Raw genomic sequence first — 24,392 nt, 5'->3', positions numbered from 1 at the left:
AAAAAACGACGCATCGGCCGACGCGTCGGCCGACTTTTACAACACTGATGGTATGTATACTATGTATATAAGACTCATAATTAATAATTTGACATGACTCTAGTTTTTAATTACTTCAAACCAGTTCTAGTCACCTAACGACGTGAACCATCAAGATTAACATATTCATATATACTATTGCTAGTGATTTAAATAAGTATTTGATTTTATTTTATTTTTATGAAAGGCCAACGATTTTAATAAAAAACAACCACGAAACATCTACAAGAGTTTGAGAGTTTGAGGTACAACCCCAATAAAAACTAACACACCAATACAAACTTAGGTTGCGAGATGATCAACCCACACGACCTTATAAACAAAAGTTACATCGATCCTTTATATATGTGACGACCCGGAAATTTCTGACCAAATTTAAACTTTATCTTTAAACTGATTTAATATTTTCGACACGATAAGTAAAGTCTGTAATGTTGAGTCTCAAGTTTTGGAATTATATTCATGTAATCAATTATTCTTTGACTGTTCTCGAAGATTATTCACGAACAATATATATATAACTTAATGTGCATATATATATATATATATATATATATATATATATATATATATATGATTTCAAGTTATTTAGTAAACGATAGTAACATTCGATTATTGATTCGATTGATATTTAGATAAGTTAACTAAAACGTTTAAGATGAACCAGTAAAACACTAATTTGCTACAGTATTTTCGAATTTCTACAGTACCCGAAAAGCTACAGTGTTTTCGAAAATCACTATTTGCTACAGTAGAACACTATTTTAAAATGAAAATGTATATATGTATATACTACGAGACGATGATTTATAGAAGCAAATGACCAAAATACTCAAATGTATAAGTTACATTTCAAATAAGATAAATTATTGGTAATTTAAGACTATATTTTGACAAAAGTACGAGTCACGAAATGTAAAGTACTAGTTATGTAAGCGTACGAAAGGACGTTCGAGAAACCAGAACCGGGACATGAGTCGAGTGATAACGTACGACTTATCGGAACAAAAATTACAGGTTAACTATGCACATGAATTTAATATAATATATAATTAATTATATAAATAAAATATATTATATTTATATTATTTAAACATGTCGACAAGAATATAAACAAAATGATGTGAGCTGGCTGAGGGACTCATGCGATCGCATGAGAATCCCATACAAACCTCATGCGATCGCATGAGGTGCTGGGATAGGCCAAGTGCTATAAAGCTCGAACGTTTTCTGATTTCTGATTCATTCTTCATTCCTTCATTCCTCCGTATTATTATTTATTATATTTATATTATTATTATTATTATTATTATTATTATTATTATTATTATTATTATTATTATTATTATTATTATTATTATTATTATTATTAATCCTAATATTATTATTAGTTGTATATATACATAAAATACTACGACGAGGTCATGAGCGTATCACTTTCAAAACGAGTTTTCGAGCAAATAAGAGCTAAGGAAACTATGGGTTATAACTATGGAGGTTATGGGTAATATTCGTGGGTATTGTTCGCAAGTCAAACCTAGTGTTTATCATCTTCGTTGCGTCTACGTACTTTTCTGCAATATTGAATCACAATATTGATACGTGAACATTCACATCTTATCTTTTATATATTAAAAGTGTATCCATGTCTAGTGCTCGAGTATATATGTTTATGCATGCTTGTATGCTAAATTTCGTTGTTAAACAGTTTATGATGAATCGAGAATTAAATACATAAATTACTGATAAAAGGTATATGATATGCATATTTTTGGAAATCTGGCGAAAAATCAATAACTTTTCATTTAGAAATCGCGTAATTTCGATGAATGAATTTAAAGATATGGTCAACTGAATTATGATTGACATTAATTGAATTGCTTTTGAATCTGCAATTAATATTTAAACAACTTGTTTGTAAGATTAATAAATTGGATTTTTGAATATTACCAACCAAGTAAATGAATTCTTATATAAGGTACGTCTCGTTTTGTTGAACTATTGTCAAAATTGACTTGTTGAAACGACTTTGGATAACTTTTGTATGTCGATCTCGAGCATTAGGATTGTGATACACTATAACCTAACCTAGCTTGATAGACATTTATTGACCAACATATGTTCTCTAGGTTGAGATCTACGGTTATTTGATAATCCGAGTTTCGGTCACATTTTGGTGAACGACTTTATATGCTGCTAAGGTGAGTTTCATTTGCTCCCCTTTTAATTGCTTTTGCAATCTATATTTTTGGGCCGAGAATACATGCAATTTATTTTAAACGCAATGGATACAAGTACATACTAAATTCTACACTGAGTTTGAACCGAAAATCCCTTAGCTTTGGTAACTAGTAACTGCTAGTTTTAAGAACTGGTGGGCGCGAGTAGTTATATATGGATCCATAGGGCTTGACATCCCCGTCTGTTCCAGGTATAGAAACCCTAGTCTGAACTATAAAACAGACGTATGCTATTTGAGGTTAGTACACGTTGGTTTGCGTGTATTGTACATGTTGGTTGCATGTATGTTAAAATAGGGGTACTTATTATATATACGTTAAAGTTTAGTTACCAGGGTGCTCGATTTTGTAGAATATTTTGATAAACGTTTCTGGATGAAACAACTGAAATCTTGTGATCCACCTTTATATACAGATTATACGATACATTAAAACTATGAACTCACCAACCTTTGTGTTGACACTTGTTAGCATGTTTATTCTCAGGTTCCCTAGAAGTCTTTTGCTGTTTGCTTATATGTTAGACAAACTATGTGCATGGAGTCTTACATGGAATATTTTTCAAGGAAACGTTGCATTCACCAAATCATCACCATGTATCTTATTTTGACTGCATTGTCAATGGAAGTACTATTGTAAACTATTATATTACGGTGATTGTCTATATGTAGAAATCATCAGATGTCGAAAACCTTTGATTTAAATATTCATTTATGGTGTACCTTTTTAAAAGAATGCAATATTTACAAAATGTATCATATAGAGGTCAAATACCTCGCAATGAAATCGATGAATGACGTGTTCGTCCATATGGATTTGGAGCGATCGTCACAAAATACACGCTAGGATCATTCAACCATGTCAACCAATCGAGTTTTCTTCCTTTCGACCTATTGGAGATCCATTCGAATGATTTAACTTGTATTTCATTTAATGCCATCGGAATACTCCATTTTTTCCCTTTAAACACCATGTTGTTGCGATTCACCCAAATGAGATATCCACTAACCCATTCGACCGCTTGCCATATTTTCTTCCGTTGTGTTGATGTAGAACTCGTACCATTACCACGAAGAATCTCATTCAAAGTAAAATTGGACATGTTGCCCAACCCCCACCATGAGAACACACGATCCCAAATAGCCATTGTGTCTTTCCAAAAAAAATTAACGAATGTTCCACGGATTATATATCATTATCACAAATCGGACAACGCACACTATGAAGGTCTATACTTTGATTATCATGCTCAATCATAACGGGCAAGCATTTTTGTAAGCATCTTCACACAAATATTTCAATTTTACGAACAATAAGATTGTTGCTCTTGGATAATTGAGGATAGAACCTTAACAGTGAATTTGCCATTTGTGCATAATGACCACGAATAATTATCACGAATATGTATAGCAGCAGCATTCTGATTTTGAACAGCATCCTCATGATCAGTCATATGATTATAAGCACGAACAGAAGCACCATTTTGAACGGCAGCACAAGCAAGTACATTTTGAACAGTAGCAGAAACAGCAGCGTGAACAATAGCACCATTTGAGTTGCGATTAACAGCAGCATCTTTGATCTTGTAACGAAAATTTGACAATAAATTGGTAAGGTTGTTCAGCTCACCGAGTACCCTTCCACTTGGATTGCGCGACCATTCCCATTGAAACACTTGAGCAGCATCATTAGCTTGGACAATCCGGTTCTTGATCAGCACATCTTTGAATTTCTCAAACCTATAGAGTCTTGGAAATTGAATACAGAGTTTGTTCCCTCCAATCCAATTATCATTCCAAAACGAATTTGAAGACCCGTCATTGATTTCTTTGACAAAAGAAGTACGAAAACCAATGTTCAAGTCTTGGATAAGAAAATAAATTTAATATATTATAATAGATTCAACGGTATAGTTGAGATACACATTGACCCAAACCATGTCACTTCTTACATATTGACTCACATCCAACAAATATATTTAATAGGTTTACTTTGACCCTGCCAATATTGAACCAGCTCTTACGAAGGATCAAACACAATTGAAACAAACAATTGCAACATGGTTTGCGTCTCTCTGTGCAGCACAATCCGAAAAGTGTCGAAAAGTATCGGCACATATTTTCTTCGATTCGATGGTTCATAAATTCAACACTAAAGATTATAACGATTCAGTTGTAACATATCGATTGCCACAAAATAAATCAAGGGCCCTTATGATAAATCTTTGCTTATGCTATACTTTCTTTTCGAACGGCAAAAAGATTATTAAAGAGCTAGCAAGAAGCTAGGAAAAAACACAAAATTTACAAAACAAACAATGAGTTTTGCAACCACTTCGTCTAGTCTATTCTATATTTTTCGATCTAGAATACATCCAATTAAAACGCAAGACAACAATATTACCAAAAACATGATATTTCCTAAAAGAAGAGTCGTTGAAGATCGTGCTATTCCAAAGTCTCCTAATATTCAACACCGAATAAAACATGATAACTTTTAGAATGGTACAATTCAGCCCATCAATTGGGACACCATCGATCCATAACTACATTCCATCTAAAGAACTCCATGATGGAAAGGAATTCAGTCTACTGGATGTTCTAAATATCTTACAATAATGTATAAAATATGCATGAAATCGCATCAATAAACACCATATAACCATCAAATAAATGCCATTTAACACTATGTCAAAACAAACATTTACAAACCATTCAAAAGGTCTTGACAAATATTTTAAAACATGGACCATTTTTTTTAAAACAATTTCTCATCAAACCATCATTGACCCCATTGTCATCAATGCATGAAAGGGTTACAACCAATATTTACAAATGGTGTTCAGACTTCCAATTAAAAATATAAATTAGAAAAAATAAATTTATAGTTGAATTCTTTAAGAAATATTATTATACCTCCTTTTAGCGCGTCTCTCTCTATCTTTCCATCCACTTACTATTTGGTATATTCATTTTCTAGAAAGGTTTTTGGTAAACCAAAAAGAATTCTAAGTATTTTTTTTGTAGACCCCCTAAAACATTTTTCAAGTATTTATCTTGAATACTTTTATTTGTTACTCCGTAATAATTTCGTTTTAAGAGAGACCCATGATTAAGGGCAATTAAAATCATTGCTAAAAATCATTTGGGACAGAGTCATCAAGGAAGGTGAGTTATAATCATTAAAATCCTGACCCATACTTCAATTCAAGACCGACCCGGAAAGGTAAACCAACGTAGCAACTTCATCATCATCATCATCATCATCATCATCATCATCATCATCATCATTATCATTATTCATTATTTATAATTTATTTATTTATTAATAAAAGAACGAAATAATAATGTGGTGGCGGGCTATGTTTTAAGTGATGTACGATAATATCTTTCTACTTATTGTCATATATTTTTTGTTTGATTGGGTTTAGTCGTGGATATTAACATCCTAAAGTAATTAAAACAACGGTCGTATAGTTATATTTTCATGTATTTACTCGGTAAAATAAAGTAGCAAATTAAAAATATGTTAGTTATAGTATTATTATTAATAATATTAATATTATCTTTATATTATTATAGTAACTATACGGAGTATATATTCACTATGATCATGTTTGATTTGCATTTAATAGGCTAAATAATGTGGAATTTAATATGAAAAATTATTAAGAGACGTTTATTTTAACTTATTAAATAATAAAACATCTTAATAAAAAAAATCAAATAAATGTGAATTTTCATTTAAGTCTTCAGTTTTTAATAACAGTTACTAAAAACACATATATATGGTTAATTTAACAATTTCGATTATTCAGATGATTATTCTATATATAAAACAAACAATATTCAATTACTTTTCACCTAGTCCTCACAGACCGCAAATATTCATTCAGACAAAAGGACTCAACAAAAAAAAAAGATAATTACACTTTAAAACGTATTTTTTTTTTGAAAATCAGAAACATTTTACTTCCTCCGTTTCGGATTAAATATACACCAACAAAAACTCTTCAATTTATGATAGTTTAGTGAAATGTTCACTTTACCTTTCATTTAATAAAGTGATCGTAATTAATTAACTTATAAAACAAAGTAAGAAAGAGATGAAATTAGTAATAAAGATTTTCTGCTAACTTCCATACATTAAAAATGTAGAATTTGTTATAATTCAGTAGGCTTATAACTACCTTTAGTGGTTTGATTCTTGATGTTATAATTCAGTAGGCTTATAACTACCTTTAGTGATTTGATTCTTGATTTAGAATACTAATAATGAAGTGTAAGAACAAAGATGATAATGGAGAGAAAGAAAGAAACACTTTGTAAGTGTGAGAAATGGTGCAAGTTTAATGCTTGCATTCATGAGTATTTATAGCCTAAAATCTCAATATAAAAATACATACTTTGTGTACCAAAATTGACTATATGTATACACCAAAATTGACTATCCATATCTATATTATTATTATTATTATAACACTCCCCCTTGGATAGCAATTTTATTTTGTTGAAGATCAACTATAAATTACTGCCTCGTTAAAAACCTTGCTAAAGAAAACCCAGTGGGAAAAAACTTTAGCTAAGGGAAAAAGAGTGCAGCATGGAGTTGACTCCCCCTCAAGTAGACATCGCTTCAGCTGTTACATCTTTTGAACATGTCTCATGCCAATGTTATGAACGTGTGTTCTGAAAATAGCAGTTGGAAGTGCTTTCGTGAAAAGATCAGCAGAGTTTTTGCTAGATTGCACATATCTCATTTCAATCTGGTTGTCCTTAATGAGATTTTGAGTGTATGAGAAGAATCTAGGTGGTATGTGTTTTGTTCGGTCACTTTTGATATACCCTTCTTTCATCTGTGCTATGCAAGCTGCATTATCTTCATAGATAGTTGTTGGACTTTTATCGCGTTCTAGTCCACAAGAATCAGTAATGAGTTGTGTCATTGATCTCAACCAAAAACATTCTCGAGTAGCTTCATGTAATGCAATCACTTCGGCATGATTTGATGATGTAGCAACAAGTGTTTGTTTTTGAGAACGCCATGATATTGCAGTACCTCCATTTAGGAATACATATCCAGTTTGAGATTTAGCTTTATGTGGATCAGATAAATAACCTGCATCAGCATAACCAACCAAATCTTGTTTTGATTCGTTAGAATAAAATAATCCTAAATCAGTAGTTCCTCGAAGGTATCGAAATATGTGTTTGATCCCATTCCAGTGTCTTTTGGTAGGAGCAGAGCTGAACCTTGCCAATAAATTAACTGCAAAAGAAATGTCAGGTCTTGTACAATTTGTAAGATACATAAGAGCTCCAATTGCACTAAGATATGGTACTTCTGGCCCAAGAATATCTTCATGATCTTCACATGGACGAAATGGATCAGTTTCAACATTGAGTGATCTAACAACCATAGGAGTACTTAATGGTTTTGCCTTGTCCATATTGAAACGTTTCAAAATCTTTTCAGTATATGTTGTTTGATGTACAAGTAAACCATTAGGCATATGCTCAATTTGTAAACCAAGGCAATACTTGGTTTTTCCGAGATCTTTCATTTCAAATTCTTTCTTTAGAAGTTGAATGGCTTCATAGATCTCTTTATTTGTACCTATGATGTTAAGATCATCAACATAAACAGCTATGATCACATATCCGGATGTTGTTTTCTTAATGAAAACACAAGGGCAAGTAAGGTTATTTGTATACCCTTTGCTTATCAAGTAATCACTTAATCGGTTATACCACATACGTCCCGATTGTTTTAACCCATATAAAGATCTTTGTAATTTAATCGAATACATTTCTTTGGGTTTTGCATTTGATGCTTCTGGTACCTTAAATCCTTCAGGTATCTTCATATATATATCACTATCAAGTGATCCATATAGGTAAGCAGTCACAACATCCATGAGATGCATTTCTAAATTTTTAGAAACTGCCAGACTGATTAAGTACCTAAAAGTAATTGCATCCATAACAGGGGAATAAGTTTCTTCATAATCAATTCCCGGTCTTTGAGAAAAACCTTGAGCTACAAGTCTAGCTTTATACCTTGTAACTTCATTTTTCTCATTTCTTTTTCGGACAAAAATCCATCTGTATCCTACAGGTTTCACATCTTTAGGAGTGAGAATGATGGATCCGAAAACTTTTCTTTTATTGAGTGATTCTAATTCAGCTCGTATTGCTTCTTTCCATTGAGCCCAATCATGTCTATTTTGACATTCAACCATAGATGTTGGTTCTGGATCATCATCATTATTCATGATGTCATATGCAACATTAAATGAAAATTTCTCATCAAGATTTTTCATTTCATTTCGGTTCCATAATATTTTTGAATATGCATAATTGATTGCAATTTCTGTATTGACATCATCAATCTCCTCTGCAGTAGGAGTACTGATTTGTGGTTCTTCTTGAACACTTTCTTTTACTTCATTATCAGCTGATTTTCTTTTTCGAGGATTTTTATCCTTTGAACCAATTGGTCTTCCACGTTTCTGACGTGGCAAAGATTCATGAGTGACGTTATTGCCAGCTTTTGGAATTTCAATTCGAGCTGGAGTATTTACTGCTGGTATATATGATTTTGTCACCGTTTTTGTATCTGTAAATGCATCAGGCAATTGATTTGCAAGTTCTTGTATATGCATTATCTTTTGAACTTCTGTCTCGCATTCTTTTGTGCGAGGATCAAGATACTTTAATTGAGGTTCACACCATGAAACATCATTTTCTTTATTTTTCATTTCTCCCCCTAATCTAGGGAACAATGTTTCATTAAAATGACAATCAGCAAAACGTGCTGTAAAAACGTCACCTGTCATAGGTTCAATATACCTTAATATTGAAGATGTTTCATATCCAACATATATTCCCAACCTCCTTTGAGGACCCATTTTTGTACGTTGTGGTGTCGCAATTGGAACATACACTGCACAACCAAATGTTCTAAGATGGGAAATATTTGGCTCTTGACCAAAAGCAAGTTGTAGGGGGGAATATTTATGACTTGCACTTGGTCTGATGCGAATCAATGCAGCAGCATGTAAAATTGCATGACCCCATATAGATACAGGGAGTTTTGTTCTCATTATCAATGGTCTAGCGATTAACTGTAAACGTTTAATCAATGACTCGGCTAAACCATTTTGTGTATGCACATGAGCAACAGAATGTTCAACAACAATTCCTATAGACATGCAATAGTCATTAAATGCTTGAGATGTAAATTCACCAGCATTATCAAGTCTCACCCTTTTAATGGTGTAATCAGGAAAATGAGCTCTCAATTTAATAATTTGGGCAAGAAATTTTGCAAATGCCACATTACGGCTTGATAACAGACAAACATGAGACCATCTGCTAGATGCGTCTATTAGAACCATGAAATATCTAAATGGTCCACATGGTGGATGAATTGGTCCACATATATCACCTTGAATTCTTTCAAGAAACATTGGTGATTCTTTCTCAACCTTAAGTGGTGAGGGTCTAGTTATCAATTTTCCAAGAGAGCAAGATGTACATGGAACCATTGTATCATGATGGATTTTTCTATCCTTTAGTGGATGTCCATGAGTACATTCAATAATCCTTTTCATCATTGTTGATCCTGGATGGCCTAATCTGTTATGCCATAAACTGAATACACCAGGATCAATATATTTTTCGTTAACTACCATATGTATTTCTGGTACATTTATATGTGTATAATGTAATCCAGAACTAAGTCTTGGCAGTTTTTCAACCACATGACTCTTGTCAGTGATACTTAAATATTTCTCATTTTCTGTTGTCACTGACTGATAATCATACCCATTAAGGTATATGTCGGAGAAACTCAATAAATTTCTGCTTGACTTGGGAGAAAATAAGGCATCATTTATTAAAAATTTTGTACCATTTGGTAGTATGAAATTTGCCTTTCCTATCCCTTTTATCAAGTTAGCAGGTCCTGATATTGTATGTATAGTTCCTTCCGTTGGTTTTAGATCAATAAAATATTTCTCGGATTTAAGTATAGTGTGTGTAGTTCCACTGTCTGCTATACAGAGATCTCCACCACTTGATTGATGTTGTATTCCAGCAAAATTCATATTGAACTTCATATATAAGAAATAAATAGTGAGTACATTAATATTACACAATATTTTAAACGCAAATAGATAGTACTGAAACATTTAGCAAACATAATGACAAAGACAGACGATATTAAATCGTTTATTTTTCGAAAGACACACAACTTAAACATTCAAGAAATCTTCATATAAATCAGATGGTTTCTCAGTGACTGTTGGATCGACGTTATCCACAAAGTTTACTTCCTTTTCTTTATCTTTCAGCGAATCCTGATACATCTTAACAAGATGTTTAGATGTTCGGCAAGTATTAGCCCAGTGGCCCATTCTACCACATCTGTAGCAAGATTCTTCAGAATTTTTAGAAGAATTTTCTTCAACATCTTGTTTAATGGGCTTGTTTTGTGGTTGATATTTATATTTTCGTGGATTACTATTTCTTTGACCACCACGGCCACGACCACGACCACGTCCACGCCCATTACCATTACCATAAGGATGGTTTCTACCATAGTTATGGATTTTGGCATGATGATGGTGATGGTTATTATAACCACGACCTTGCCCGCGTCCTTGTCCCTGTTTATAATTATTTGCAGTATTTGCTTCAGGGATTGCAAGTGTACCAGTAGGACGGGATTGCTGATTTTTCATTAATAGCTCATCATTTTGCTCTGCAACTAAGAGATATGAATTAAGTTCAGGATATGTTTTGAACTTTAGCATTCTCAAATTTCTTTGCACTGTGATGTTTGCAGCATTCATTGTGGAGAAAGTTTTCTCCATCATGTCTGCGTCACTAATTTCATGTCCACAGAATTTAAGTTGTGAACATGTATTATACAGAGCTGAGCTGTATTCATTTACTTTCTTAAAGTCTTGGAACCTTAATGTTCTCCATTGTTCCATTGCAGCTGGAAGTAAAATTTCTCTTTGATTATTGAATCTGCTTTTGAGACCTTCCCATAAAACATGGGGATCTTCTACAGTCACATAATTATTTTGTAAGCATTCATCAATATGTTGATGAATAAAGCAACATGCCGTAGCTTGTTCTTTTTCAGAACAAGTGTTGTTTTCATTTATGGTTTCAAGAATGCCCATTGATTTAAGATGCATTTTTACTTTTATAACCCATGGCATGTAGTTGTTTCCAGTTGATTCTAAAGGAGTAAATTTAAGCTTTTCCAGATTCGACATTTTCTATTATCAAAAATTAAAACAAACATCATGATAAATTAGAGTCAATTTATATTCATAAGTATATAAACATTAAACATAAATTTAATATAACATAAATGATAAGTAGGTGACAGTGTCGACCATGTGTAAGCAATCATAAATAAATGTTATATAACAAAAATATAAATATTAGTAAACATAAATGAAAATTTGGCGACAGTGTCGACCATATATTTTTTCAGGTGGTATAACCGACCTATATCATTCTGGTGGTATAACCGACCATATATCATTTTGGTGGTATAACCGACCATATATCATTTTGGTGGTATAACCGACCATATATCATTTTGGTGGCAGAGCCAACCATATTTAGTATTAAGATTATCGTGCTGATAACGTGTTATAATTCAGTAGGCTTATAACTACCTTTAGTGGTTTGATTCTTGATGTTATAATTCAGTAGGCTTATAACTACCTTTAGTGATTTGATTCTTGATTTAGAATACTAATAATGAAGTGTAAGAACAAAGATGATAATGGAGAGAAAGAAAGAAACACTTTGTAAGTGTGAGAAATGGTGCAAGTTTAATGCTTGCATTCATGAGTATTTATAGCCTAAAATCTCAATATAAAAATACATACTTTGTGTACCAAAATTGACTATATGTATACACCAAAATTGACTATCCATATCTATATTATTATTATTATTATAACAGAATTAGAATTTTGGTGACTTTATTAATAATGTTTTGAGTAGTGGACATTTTTTTAAGAGATATAAATATTAATGTGAATTTTCTTAGCCGGATGGAATATTATTTTTTACTTTAATCAATTCGCCTATTTCATTAATACAATATATTACGGAGTAATAAAGATCTTTACTTTTTAAAATAGCGTGAAAATTCAATATATAAACGAAGACATTATGTTCAAGGCTCGGGTTGGATCACTAATTGAGTTAAAAAAAAAAATAAAAAATATCAATGGAGGATTCGAAGGCAAACTCAAATGTTGTTAACGTTTCATAACTAAGGGTCTAAGGCGAAGGAGTTATCGTTTTGTATTATTGTGCATGTACATTGTGATAGGCTCTCAGTTGGTGTTGAGGGGCTTAGTAGTTCGTCTCTAGTGAACTTCGTTGTAATTTTAGTGGCTCTTTCGCCTTGGCGTATTTATAAAATCTTTGTTCCTTCCAAAAAAAAGCGTGAAAATTGTTGAACTATTGTTGGTAGTTACATATCGTATCATTACTGTGTCACCGTATACTAAAGAGAGAAAAAACATAAATCTAGAAAAAACAATTATGAACACATGACTTTTTACACTACATAATATTAAAATATTTTGTATATAAATATACTACTATAAACTGTTTGCAAAGAACAGAGAAAAGAGGAGTGATATCTACACAACCAATTTTTACAAATACACAACCAAATATATTTTACAGTGTTGTACTGTACAACACTGTAAAACATGTTTGGTTGTGTATTTGTAAAAATTGGTTGTGTAGATATCATCACCCCAAAGAAAAAGGTCTAACAAAGGAAACAATTTGCTGTTACAATTATGAAAGAAGTGGCGCAGGATAAGCACGTGCGCATTGCATAGTAGTACTACTAGCACGCTACCATTTTATTTTTACACACAAGTGACAAGTTTATGCGCTGCTCAAACGCAGTCTTTATTCTTTAATTGTTCCCTACATTCTCTGCGTTCTGTATCTTCCTTCACCATTTTCAAGATTTCAGGTCCTTTCTATTCCTAATTTACCCTTCTTTTATAAACAATAAAAAATCTTGATGTGTTCGTATGAGAAAAAGTTTGGATTTTTTTGATGGGGGCGTCAAGATTTCAATTAAATCATTGGGGTTTTTCTTTAATTTGTTAAATCATTTGGGTTTTTATTGAAAAGCTTCAAACTTGTGTTTTAATTTTAGGGTTTTGGTTGATTTCAAGAATCTTTAGGGGGTTTGCAAAATGGGAGCTTTACTACTCTATTTCATATTGTGCTCTGTTTTCAGTCAAATAAATTTTCAAAGGATTCAAATAATTTGGTGTGAAATTCATGATTATTTATAATAATTTAAGGGTGTTGGGTGATTTCAAGAATCTGATGGGGGTTATAAAAATGAGATTTTTACTATCCAATAATTGTGCTCTGTTTTTGGCTTATAATTTTCAGGATTTTTATTTTTATAATTGTTTCCGATATTCAGACCCTGCAAGAAAAGCTTGAATTTTGTTGTTAATTTCAATTTTCAAGAGTCTGGTAGTGTTATTGAAGTGAGAATTTGAAATTTTTTTCTAATTGTGATCTGTTTTGGGTCATATGATATAGGTATTGGTTCTTGTGAGTGAAAAGATTGATTAAGTATGAAAATTGCTGTAAACTGAAAATATAAATCAGATAAACAAGAAAATTTGAAAAGGTCAGCAATGAAGTTTATGAAACTGGGTTCAAAGCCTGATACTTTTTATAATTCAGACTCAATAAGGTACATACATGCATCACATATATTGTTTATTAACTTTTGGTATTTAACAATAATGTGTTAAATTAACTCAATTTTATTCTAATTTTTTAATTTGTATTAATTAATCAGGTCAGTTTCCTCAGAAATTTCAAGTGATCTTGTAGTTCAAGTGAATGGCACAAGATATTTGCTTCACAAGGTAAACACTTCTTGATTTCACTTAATTATTTCATTATTATTTTTCATAAATATACTTTTTCTTTATTTACACAGACAGGATTTTATGATATTTATTAATTTCTTTTAAATTAGAAATAAAGTGAAATTGAGAAGTGTCTGGTTTTTTATGCTAAAAGAACTACAAAACGACTAAAATTGCAATTGAATTCATTTTATTGTTTAAGTTAAACTCTTTAATTTTGGTTTTATGCTTGTTTTTAAAGTAATTTAATGGCTTAAAACATATGAGGCTGATCTTGGAATCAATTTACAGCATGAGTGTATATACCCTACCATGATTAATGGATTCATTAACTGTAATTCACTCATTATTTGCATTCCTTTCAATTACTTAATATATAACAAATCAATAATGTTTTCATGGATTTTAATTTAATCTAACAGAAAACTGTTTAACAAATTAATAATTTTCTGTTGTTTGTTTTTGAACAGTTTCCACTTTTGTCCAAATGCTTAAGGTTACAAAAACTCTGTTCTGAAAGCCCAGAATCATCTCAACTTCAAATAATCCAACTCCCGGATTTTCCAGGTGGCACAGAATCTTTCGAATTATGTGCGAAATTCTGTTACGGAATCACAATCACGCTCAGTGCCTACAACGTTGTATCAGCTCGTTGTGCAGCCGAATACCTTCAAATGACAGAAGATGTCGAAAAAGGAAACCTTGTTTACAAACTCGACGTTTTCTTCAATTCTTGTATCCTCAACGGTTGGAAAGATTCGATTGTGACACTTCAAACCACAAAGTCTTTTCATCTATGGTCCGAAGAATTAGGGATCACTAGCCGATGTATTGAAGCCATTGCGTCCAAAGTCCTTTCTAACCCTTTAAAGGTTAGTTTATCACATAGCAATTCTAGGCGGGCCCGCAATCTAGATGATGTTTCGTGTAAAACTACGAGTAAAGGGTGGTGGGCCGAGGATCTTTCGGATTTGGGGATTGATCTTTATTGGAGAACGATGATTGCCCTAAAATCGGGTGGCAAAGTTCCGGCTAATCTTGTAGGTGATGCGTTGAGGATATACGCGTCGAAATGGCTTCCGAATATTTCAAGAAATCTTGAAAATGGTGAAACGACACACTCGAATTCAAAAGGTCGGTTGCTTTTGGAGTCGATTATAAGTCTGCTCCCTATGGAACGAACCGCGGTTTCTTGTAGTTTTTTGTTGAAGTTATTAAAAGCCGCCAACATATTACGGGCTTCAAGTTCTTCAAAAACCGAATTAGCAAGAAGGATCGGGGTTCAATTAGATGAAGCTGCCGTTCCTGATCTGATGATCCCAAATTCATCAAATGATATGATTTATGATGTTGATGTTGTTATAACTATTTTGGAATATTTTATGTTACAAAGTCAAAGTCCACCCACAAGCCCGCCACGTGTCAAAGGAGGGTTCGTACGGCATAGAAGGTCACGATCCGCGAATAATGGCGATTTCGAGTTACAAGAAAGTAGGAGGTCTTCTTCTGCATCTCATAGTTCCAAGATCAAAGTGGCAAGGCTTGTAGATGGATATTTACAAGAAATTGCTAAAGATGTGAATCTATCATTATCAAAGTTTACAACTTTAGCAGAGATGATTCCCGATTTCGCACGGTTGGATCATGATGATCTGTACAGAGCCATTGACATTTACCTTAAGGTAAGCCACATTCTATCCTTTTGATTATAAACTTACGGTGCATTTGATTACCTCTTAATTGAATGGTTCAGTATTGCTGAAATATCAATATGTTTGTTTGTGAATGATATATGATGTGAATGGTTTAGAGTGCTGAACAAGTCAGATTTGAAATACTCTCTTAACCGTTAAGCACCTAAATTTTATGTCATATTATCTTTAAATAATATCAAGAACACTTATTAAACAACTATAATATTAATATTTTTTTTTATTAGTACAAAGGTTAATAAATTAATATTACATCATTCATGTTCATTTAAAATGATTATCAAACAGATTATCTCAGTTTTATTAGACGAACCCTTATACTATCCAGGTTTTGAAAGTTGTTTTTGTAATGCAGTCACACCCAAACCTAAACAAAAACGAAAGGAAACGCATTTGTCGAACACTCGACTGCAAGAAGTTATCAATGGAAGTTTGTATGCACGCGGCACAAAATGAGATGCTTCCTTTACGCGTGGTTGTCCAAGTCCTTTTCTTTGAACAAGCTCGGTCAGCCATGGCTGGCGGTCAGCTGACCGACTTGCCCAGTAACATCAAAGCACTATTAGCTGCCCAAGGTGGTGTGTCAAAGCTACCCAGTTCATTAAGCACAAGTAGAAGCATGGTGCAACCTGAAGATCAATGGAGTGTTTCAGGTTTCAAGTCACCAAAATCTAATATTTCCACTTTAAGAATGAAATTGGCAGAGAACGACGATTTGGATGAAAATTCGTCGAAGGTGAAGCAATTGTGTTCGATTCCTAATAGACCGAAACGTATGTTTAGTAAGTTATGGTCCACCAACAGAAGCGCAAGCGAGAAACGTTGAAAGAAAATGAGGTTTACGTTGGTAAATGTCTATTTTATTTTATTCATATTTATTTATTATTGGAAAAATGTCTGTGTAATATTTAGGGAATTATAATTGTGAATTGTTGGTGTAATGTATGGTAGTAATAAATAAGGAAAGCAAGGGAAAGTTTTCTTTAATTATACTATATGCACATTTCAAAATTTTGATACAAACTTTAGAATGTTGAATTTGTGAATTGCTAATGTAATCTATGGTAATACAAAAAAAATGTTAAAATTACTAATAGTAATAGTAATAATAATAGTAATGTACTGTAATATTCAAAATTTTGGTAGAAAGCATAGAACTTTAATTATAAATCCATGATGATGAATGGGACCAAAGTATTGATTTCTTGACCACACTAGTCTTTATCTGCCATCAGTTTTATGTTCAATAATTCAATTCATTCAACTCATACTCCATTATTGATTTTTACTTTATTATTTCCATATAGTATAAAGTCATGCAAAAAAATTGACATTTAGTTGACTTTTTGACCAAAGATGGCATCCAAGATAAGTTGGACTATCAAAATTCTTTTGTACATGACAGCTCGTGAGACTCCCACAATGGACTAATACATACACTTGTACCAACTTGTCACTAAGCCCATAGGGCCTCCATAGCAAAAAATTAAACCCCTAGAGTAAAAAAAATTAACACAAAAAATTTCGAGGTAATATTCAATCAGGGAGTGTGATTCAATCCACGGCCAACTACAACACATGCCATACCGCATTACCTGTCGAACAAGGTAGCTGGCGCCTTTCGAATTAACCTAAGTACTTTCTTTTTTAGTGTGCGCTTCAGTTTGATTGCAGAATCCATATATCTCTACTAACGGGCCCACCCATATTCGCAAAAGGCCCGAATCTTCTGCTATTAGCTATCTTTATCTCCACATCACTAACTTCACAAACATAAGATGTTACATGATTGGTTTTTTTCACTCCTCTACTTGAATGCCCATAATTACTCTTGTCCGGTCAAGAAAGCAACGTACGTACATTGTATGAAATTTGTAATGAGTGGTCTTTTTTATATAGCATGCTAAGTTTATCATAATTATCCTACATTTAAGGTTACGTAAGTTGATTTACATTTGAAAAAGAAAAAGCGAAACGTTATCAATATCAAACCAAATTTATTGTGAGAAGACTGAAAAGGGAACATGGACTTAAAAAATTTAAGACTCCGGCTTTCATTAAAAATTCAAATTCAAATTATTCTTATTTATTTGCCTATAATGAGCAAATTAATTAATATTAATATTAATAATAATAATAATAATAATATATCAATAGACCTCAAATATTACTGTTCACTCCAATTAATAATGATAAAGGGTTGGATAATTGACCGGGTTGGGTACGTTGGGTAGGTCAAAGTAGGCCGGCTCGAGTTAATGCAAAACCAATTTTAAGTCCGCAAAACAAATTTTCTATAAGTAGCGAATGTGTCATATAGAACAAGTAAATTAAAAATCTGTTTTTCTTCTTTTAAAAGAATAATATATGTATTTGAACATAAGTATGTATTCCTCACTTTTTGACATTTGAGTCTTTCTGCCTGTATCTTTTAATTTTTAGTACATGTATTGACTAAGTACATGTACATGTTCACGTTTTGGGCATCTTGTTAAACACCTCCGAAAATGGATGCATTTTGACTAATTTCCCAATAAAGTATAAAGTGATGTACAGTAGTGGAATGTACCTCCACTCAGCCCAACAGTCCACCAAGTAATTAGCCCAATAATCTTGTAGTGATATCAGCCAAACCATATAGTGACACCAGTCGAGTTATAATGACACCAGCCCAGTCACTTTAATTTGCCAATAAGCCCAATAATCCACCAAATTACTTATACATATTCTATACTTAAAAGCCTAATCTAATTCACCAAATCCATTTTGAATATGGATCCACAAACCCAGCATTTCATTTTCCCTTCTGACTAGTCGTTGTTTTTAGATATTGATTACTCCTTATTCATTAACATTAAGAGTATTAAATGTTTTTTTTTTTTTTTTTTACATCAGTTTGAGATCACCCATGAAAAACTTAACCACTAACGCGTTCATCTCATGTAGTTGCATAACCCGCCCTCAATTACTGCCCTGGAGGAAACCCGGACTAATCCGAAGGCATAACCAGTAACAACCCCCCCCCCCCCCCCCCCCCAGCTTACCACGCACTAAGCGAAAGGCGACATGGGTGGATACTTCAGGTCAATGATAACTTTGTGTGCACTGTTGCAGCCCAGCGGAGTCGAACTTCTACCTCTCGCTAAGAGACGCATGACACTACCAGCTTAACTACAAACTCAATGTTGTATTATAATAAAATATTTCTTATTTTCATGATAATAAATAAAATTTGACTTTAAATGTAGCAAGCAACTTAAGGTATACAACTAACATCACCCAATCTCATTAAATTAAACTTTATTATAAATAAGCAATCTTTTTTTTTTTTTTTTTTTTTTTTTTTTTGCCAATAAAACAAAATTAATAACGTGTCATTTAAATTTGAAGACACAACGTATGAATATCATTTTATCATTTTAGGCACCATACTTTACAAAGAAAAGTTTCTTTCAATTAAAATTTCTACTCGATATATTTCGGTATCATTTTGTGCTTGTCAATCAAAAATTCTAGAGTCCGCAATAAGAATGAACGTAAAAGTTATTAAAAAGTTATAACTATTAGTGACAAGTAATTTTACAACCCAAGGATCCGAATTGATTGATAGAAAGGAATATACGAATAATATATATCACTCCAAGGAGTATATATATACTTGTTGCTAGAAAATATGATCAGAACAATTAATCATCCTCTTACACATTACAATAACACAAACATGTCATTGTTCTTTTTTTCCAATAACAAGTACATATAGTTATTTTGAGAACACATCAAATAAAAGAATCACGATTCCATGACGGTTTTCATGGCATCATTCTCGTTAAGATCACGAGGTTTAGAATCCGAATCAATGCTTGTGGTGCGTTGAATACCACTAGAGGTACGATGGAGCCTGCAACGAAACGACCCCGTGTGTGTTGTGGGAGAACACAAGCAGTTGTTCTTCGTTACACTACCTTGTCGTGCTAGACCTCCTGATGGTGGTGATGTCACGTGAACGTGGTCCAATTCAACCTTTAAGCTTTCGTTGGCCGCCATATATATTTTACTGTCAAATAAAACCAAACTTATTGTTACAAAAGATATATTCATGATCCATATAACAATTTATGCTTCACAAGTTGTTGGACACGACATATTGTGGGGCGAAACACGAGTTAAAGTGAAATGAAATGAAATCGAGTTTTGATATTATGAAAAAAATCATACCGTGTGATCAAAAAAATGAGATTAAAATGAGATTGTTACCTTGATGAAGATGTGAGATTTTAATGGCGCTAAATGGCAATAAAGGTAAAGTTATAAAGAAAGTGGGGAGATATTAAGATGAGTAGATAAGAGATAAAAAGTGATCCCTATAAATTGAATGGAACATGTGACATATACCTACAATATAATTAATAATATCATGGATTTGCTATTGAGTTCAAAAATTATCTCCTTAATTATCTTATCTTATCTCGTTAATACACGGATCATATAAAAGTATCTTATCTCGTTAATATTAAATTTTAACTATTATTGATTATATGGTCATTAGAATTAATAATAATAATAATAATAATAATAATAATAATAATAATAATAATAATAATAATTTTTTAATTTTATAATTATTACTCCTATATAATATATAATATATTTTATTATTTATAAGTGTAAATAGATATAGATATATAAATAATATTGTTTATTATATTAATTGGAAACTAAAAATAGATTCTAAAATTGAATTGGAGTTCATATTTTTATAAGTTGAAACTCAACATCCACTTTCTTATTATATAAAAGATTTAAGAATAATGAAATATGTATAATAAAAGGGAGGTGATCTTTACACATTACTTTTTAATTTATTATACATTTAATCAAATTATTTTAATTAGTTTGAATGGTCATACTTCTTACAGCACCTAATGCTTAACTGAGGATAACATCCGGCAATCACGAGAAGGGGGGTTAAAAGCTAATCACCAACAAATGATCAGAATTAAGTGACAGAACTTGGAAAAAACATGGATACAATTGAAACCCGAATGAGAGATCATGAAATGATATCTTAACGGATTGTAAGAGAGCGCAGGGCGAGTGGCCATATAGGCGTAAGAAGAAGACAACAAAGCATGTGTTTTTTTATGTAGGGAATTCCTTTATATTTATAGAAGAAAATTATTGTTTATAAAAAATTAAATTTAGAGCTGGGTCAAGATTAAGTGTAACATAATTTAACCTAATTGATCATTTCATTTTTATATTCATATTAGTCAACTAAGCAGCTCGATTCATCAGCTTCTATCGAAACAGGATCTCGGAAATAAAAATGATGAAAGAGGAGAAGCTATTTATGTTGTTGATTAAGTATAAAGGTTCATAACTATCTCCATTTAGCTGAGTGGTTAACGATCTTCTGGGTGTACGTGAGGTCTCAAATTGGAGTCTCACCTGCAGAATTTTGTAATGCAATTTGCTTTGCAATTAGTTATGGAGTCTTCTGGAGGCATCACTATCTGAGTCTGTACAATGACAGTTGTTCAGAGGTGCTTCCCAAGGGTAACTACTTTTGGACTTAATATGTTTTGGGTCTGTTAGCATGTTTGTGGGCTTATGAGTCAATTAAATAAGTGGGCTTAATGTCCATTAAGAGTCAGTTAAGGTTTACGTTAATTTGCTTTGATTTGGTCGTAGGGTAGTTTTTAGTAGTCCGCTATTTTTGGATCGTGAATGAGTCGTAAGCATGTCTAGTGATCGTGTCCTGTTTGTACGCTATTTTATATTGCTTCTTTGTTATGTGAATAAGATTATCGAATGCTTGCAAAACTGTGTTATCACTTTGTAATTCTACACGTGGTATCAGAGCGAATTGAGTGAGCGATCAAGATAAGAGTGTAATGGCGGAAGAGAGTAATCAGTTTCAGACAACATGTGTGCCTAAGTTCGACGGCGACTATGACCATTGGAGCTTGTTGATGGAAAACTTTCTCAGATCGAAGGAATATTGGGATGTGGTTGCAGAAGGGTACACAACATCGGGTGATGAGTCTACGATGAAAAGACCCGTCCTAATCCATCTGGACGAATACATTACATTTGGTTACATCGCGAGGTACTTGACCTCTATATGATACATTTTACAAACATTGCATTCGTTTTTAAAAGACAAATTTTCTTTACACCGAAAGTTGACGGCATGCATACCACTTCATAATATGTCAAACTATAATTGACTTAATAATAATCTTGATGAACTCAATGACTCGAATGCAACGTCTTTTGAAATATGTCATGAATGACTCCAAGTAATATCTCTAAAATGAGCAAATGCACAGCGGAAGATTTCTTTCATACCTGAGAATAAACATGCTTTCAAGTGTCAACCAAAAGGTTGGTGAGTTCATTAGTTTATCATAAACATTCATTTCCATCATTTTAATAGATCACAAGATTTCATATTTTCATAAACATCATTCTCATATCAGGCATTTCGCAAACTGCATAGAGATAAAAATCATTCATATGGTGAACACCTGGTAACCGACCTTAACAAGATGCACATAGAATATCCCCATCATTCTGGGACTCCCTTCGGACATGATAAATTCGAAGTACTAAAGCATCCGGTACTTTGGATGGGGCTTGTTGGGCCCAATAGATCTATCTTTAGGATTCGCGTCAATTAGGGTGTCTGTTCTCTAATTTTTAGATTACCAGAGTAAAAAGAGGCATATTCGGTTTAATAATCCAGCCATAGAATGTAGTTTCATTTACTTGTGTCTATTTTGTAAAATAGTTATAAAAGCAGTGCATGTATTCTCAGTTCCAAAAATATATATTGCAAAAGCATTTAAAAAGGGAGCAAATGAAACTCACTCTACAATATTTTGTAGTAAAAATATTGTCACGACCCTACTTTTTCCGTTATCTTTTATCGTTAATTATTTAACGACCGTTAACTGTTATTCGTGCCACGTCATCTCTATGACCTATATTATTATTTTTGTAATAATATATATATTAATTATTATGTGTTATGTGAATATTTGTATTCATATTTTAAGTTATACGTTTCTACGTGTCGCGGATTTCTATCCGGCGAATCTTTTCGGTTTTTAAAACCAACGGTTGAGCTCTTGGGATTTTTAAGTCCTAAATATTTTAAATATGATATTTTAAGGTCATATGATTATATATAGTATTTATATATATTTTTCGTCGCGTATTTGTTATCTCTCCGAATTTTAATCGCGTAATCGTGTTTTCACGTTTCGGGTTTCGTTCGGGCATTCGGGCCGCATGGATTTAATCACTTAGCAAAATGGGCCAAGTGGGACCCAACCCACTCAACCCATCGGCCAAAACCAAGGGGAGGGAGTATACTCCCCATTTTTCATTTTATTTTTCACATTCCATTTTGTTATCAAAACCTAATTTCTTGTTTTTGCTCTCTCCCTCCTTTTTGCTCTCTTGGCCGTCGCCCTACACACTCACCATCATCATTTTGCTTCAACAACTTGCTTGGATCATCATCTAATTAACAACAATGCGTTCCTCTCGATCTCCTCTACACATCTATACCACTTGATTCTCGATTAGGGTATAAACCCTAACCCTAGATTTTTAATTTTTCATTATTTTTCTGTATTTTGATGTTATATTGATAGTATGATAGTTACATGTTATTGTATTGATGATTGTATGCATAGAATTGCTCAAATACATATGTTTTCGGTTTGATTTGATTGGGACAGCATCTTTTTCGTTCATTTCTGATATTGTAACTGATGTAAAAGTGAAAATAAAGTATTTAAATGAGTTCCTCTCATCAAGACATTAATTTTAGACTCTGGATTCATGTCATTTCGATTCCCGGAACTCTAGATACGATTGAAATGGTGTTTTGTTAAGATTGAATTATGAAAACGAATTGAACCAGGTTTGGTCTGACTTTGTGACCACTTTTAGAGTCTTTAGGGTGTACTAGTGTGTTAGGATTGATGATGTGATGAACTTTCATGTCCGGGTCATCTAAATCCGAGCCACGGATCACCCGTTATGGCTAAAACACGTTTTTAAAAGAATTGAAGTTCCAAGTGGTGTAATGGCTGATCATCACAACTTGGGTACTGTTCTTGGTGTGTTCTTGAGTGCACCAATGTGTCGGGTGATTTGATTAGGCGGAGATATATATAAGGCTCGCCGAAAACCGACACCCGGGGCTCAAGATATGACCCGAAGAACTTTTGATTTAAAACTTATGGTTGATTATTAAAACTTATGATATAAATATTGATTTTCATTATTATTAAATTACTTATGATATAAAAAGTAATTATTATAATTTAAGACTTATGATATATATTTATTATATCATTTAATTAATACTTATGATTTAATTAACATTTTAATTAAACTTATGATTAATAATACTTTTATTAT

General features: G+C 32.5%; 1 protein-coding gene and 1 long non-coding RNA gene across 4 annotated transcripts; one reads left to right on the top strand and one right to left on the bottom strand.

Annotated features, from left to right (window-relative positions):
- Nucleotides 1-13,107: 13,107 nt before the first annotated feature.
- On the top strand, nucleotides 13,108-16,948 carry LOC139861670 (BTB/POZ domain-containing protein At1g67900). Of its 3 annotated transcripts, XM_071850128.1 has the most exons (5): nucleotides 13,108-13,313; nucleotides 13,904-14,060; nucleotides 14,169-14,238; nucleotides 14,712-15,923; nucleotides 16,309-16,948. In XM_071850128.1, the coding sequence occupies exons 2-5, from the start codon at nucleotides 14,002-14,004 to the stop codon at nucleotides 16,777-16,779; spliced, it is 1,812 nt and encodes a 603-aa protein (XP_071706229.1). In that variant the 5' UTR covers nucleotides 13,108-13,313; nucleotides 13,904-14,001; the 3' UTR covers nucleotides 16,780-16,948. The 3 variants fall into 3 exon arrangements, with proteins under 3 accessions (XP_071706229.1, XP_071706230.1, XP_071706231.1); XM_071850129.1 differs by lacking the exons at nucleotides 13,108-13,313; nucleotides 13,904-14,060; nucleotides 14,169-14,238 and adding an exon at nucleotides 14,478-14,575; XM_071850130.1 differs by lacking the exons at nucleotides 13,108-13,313; nucleotides 13,904-14,060; nucleotides 14,169-14,238 and adding an exon at nucleotides 14,498-14,537.
- A 2,624-nt stretch (nucleotides 16,949-19,572) lies between these two features.
- On the bottom strand, nucleotides 19,573-20,340 carry LOC139863069 (uncharacterized). The gene is made up of 2 exons (XR_011764390.1): nucleotides 20,208-20,340; nucleotides 19,573-20,007 (listed from the first exon to the last, which is right to left on the bottom strand). It is a non-coding gene; the product is annotated as an uncharacterized lncRNA (long non-coding RNA).
- Nucleotides 20,341-24,392: the final 4,052 nt, after the last annotated feature.

The sequence above is a fragment of the Rutidosis leptorrhynchoides genome, chromosome 8, assembly GCF_046630445.1.
Source record: "Rutidosis leptorrhynchoides isolate AG116_Rl617_1_P2 chromosome 8, CSIRO_AGI_Rlap_v1, whole genome shotgun sequence".
Classification (NCBI taxonomy): Eukaryota; Viridiplantae; Streptophyta; class Magnoliopsida; order Asterales; family Asteraceae; genus Rutidosis; species Rutidosis leptorrhynchoides.
The sequence above is the reverse complement of the archived record's forward strand: the minus strand, read 5'-3'. Positions and strand labels throughout refer to the sequence as shown.

Bases quoted from the DNA above. Each gene is read 5' to 3' on its own strand.
- LOC139861670 (XM_071850128.1), top strand. From the start codon at position 14,002: ATGAAGTTTATGAAACTGGGTTCAAAGCCTGATACTTTTTATAATTCA. The intron at 14,061-14,168 runs GTACATACATGC...TTAATTAATCAG, and splicing joins TATAATTCAGACTCAATAAG to GTCAGTTTCCTCAGAAATTT. The intron at 15,924-16,308 runs GTAAGCCACATT...TTTGTAATGCAG, and splicing joins CCATTGACATTTACCTTAAG to TCACACCCAAACCTAAACAA.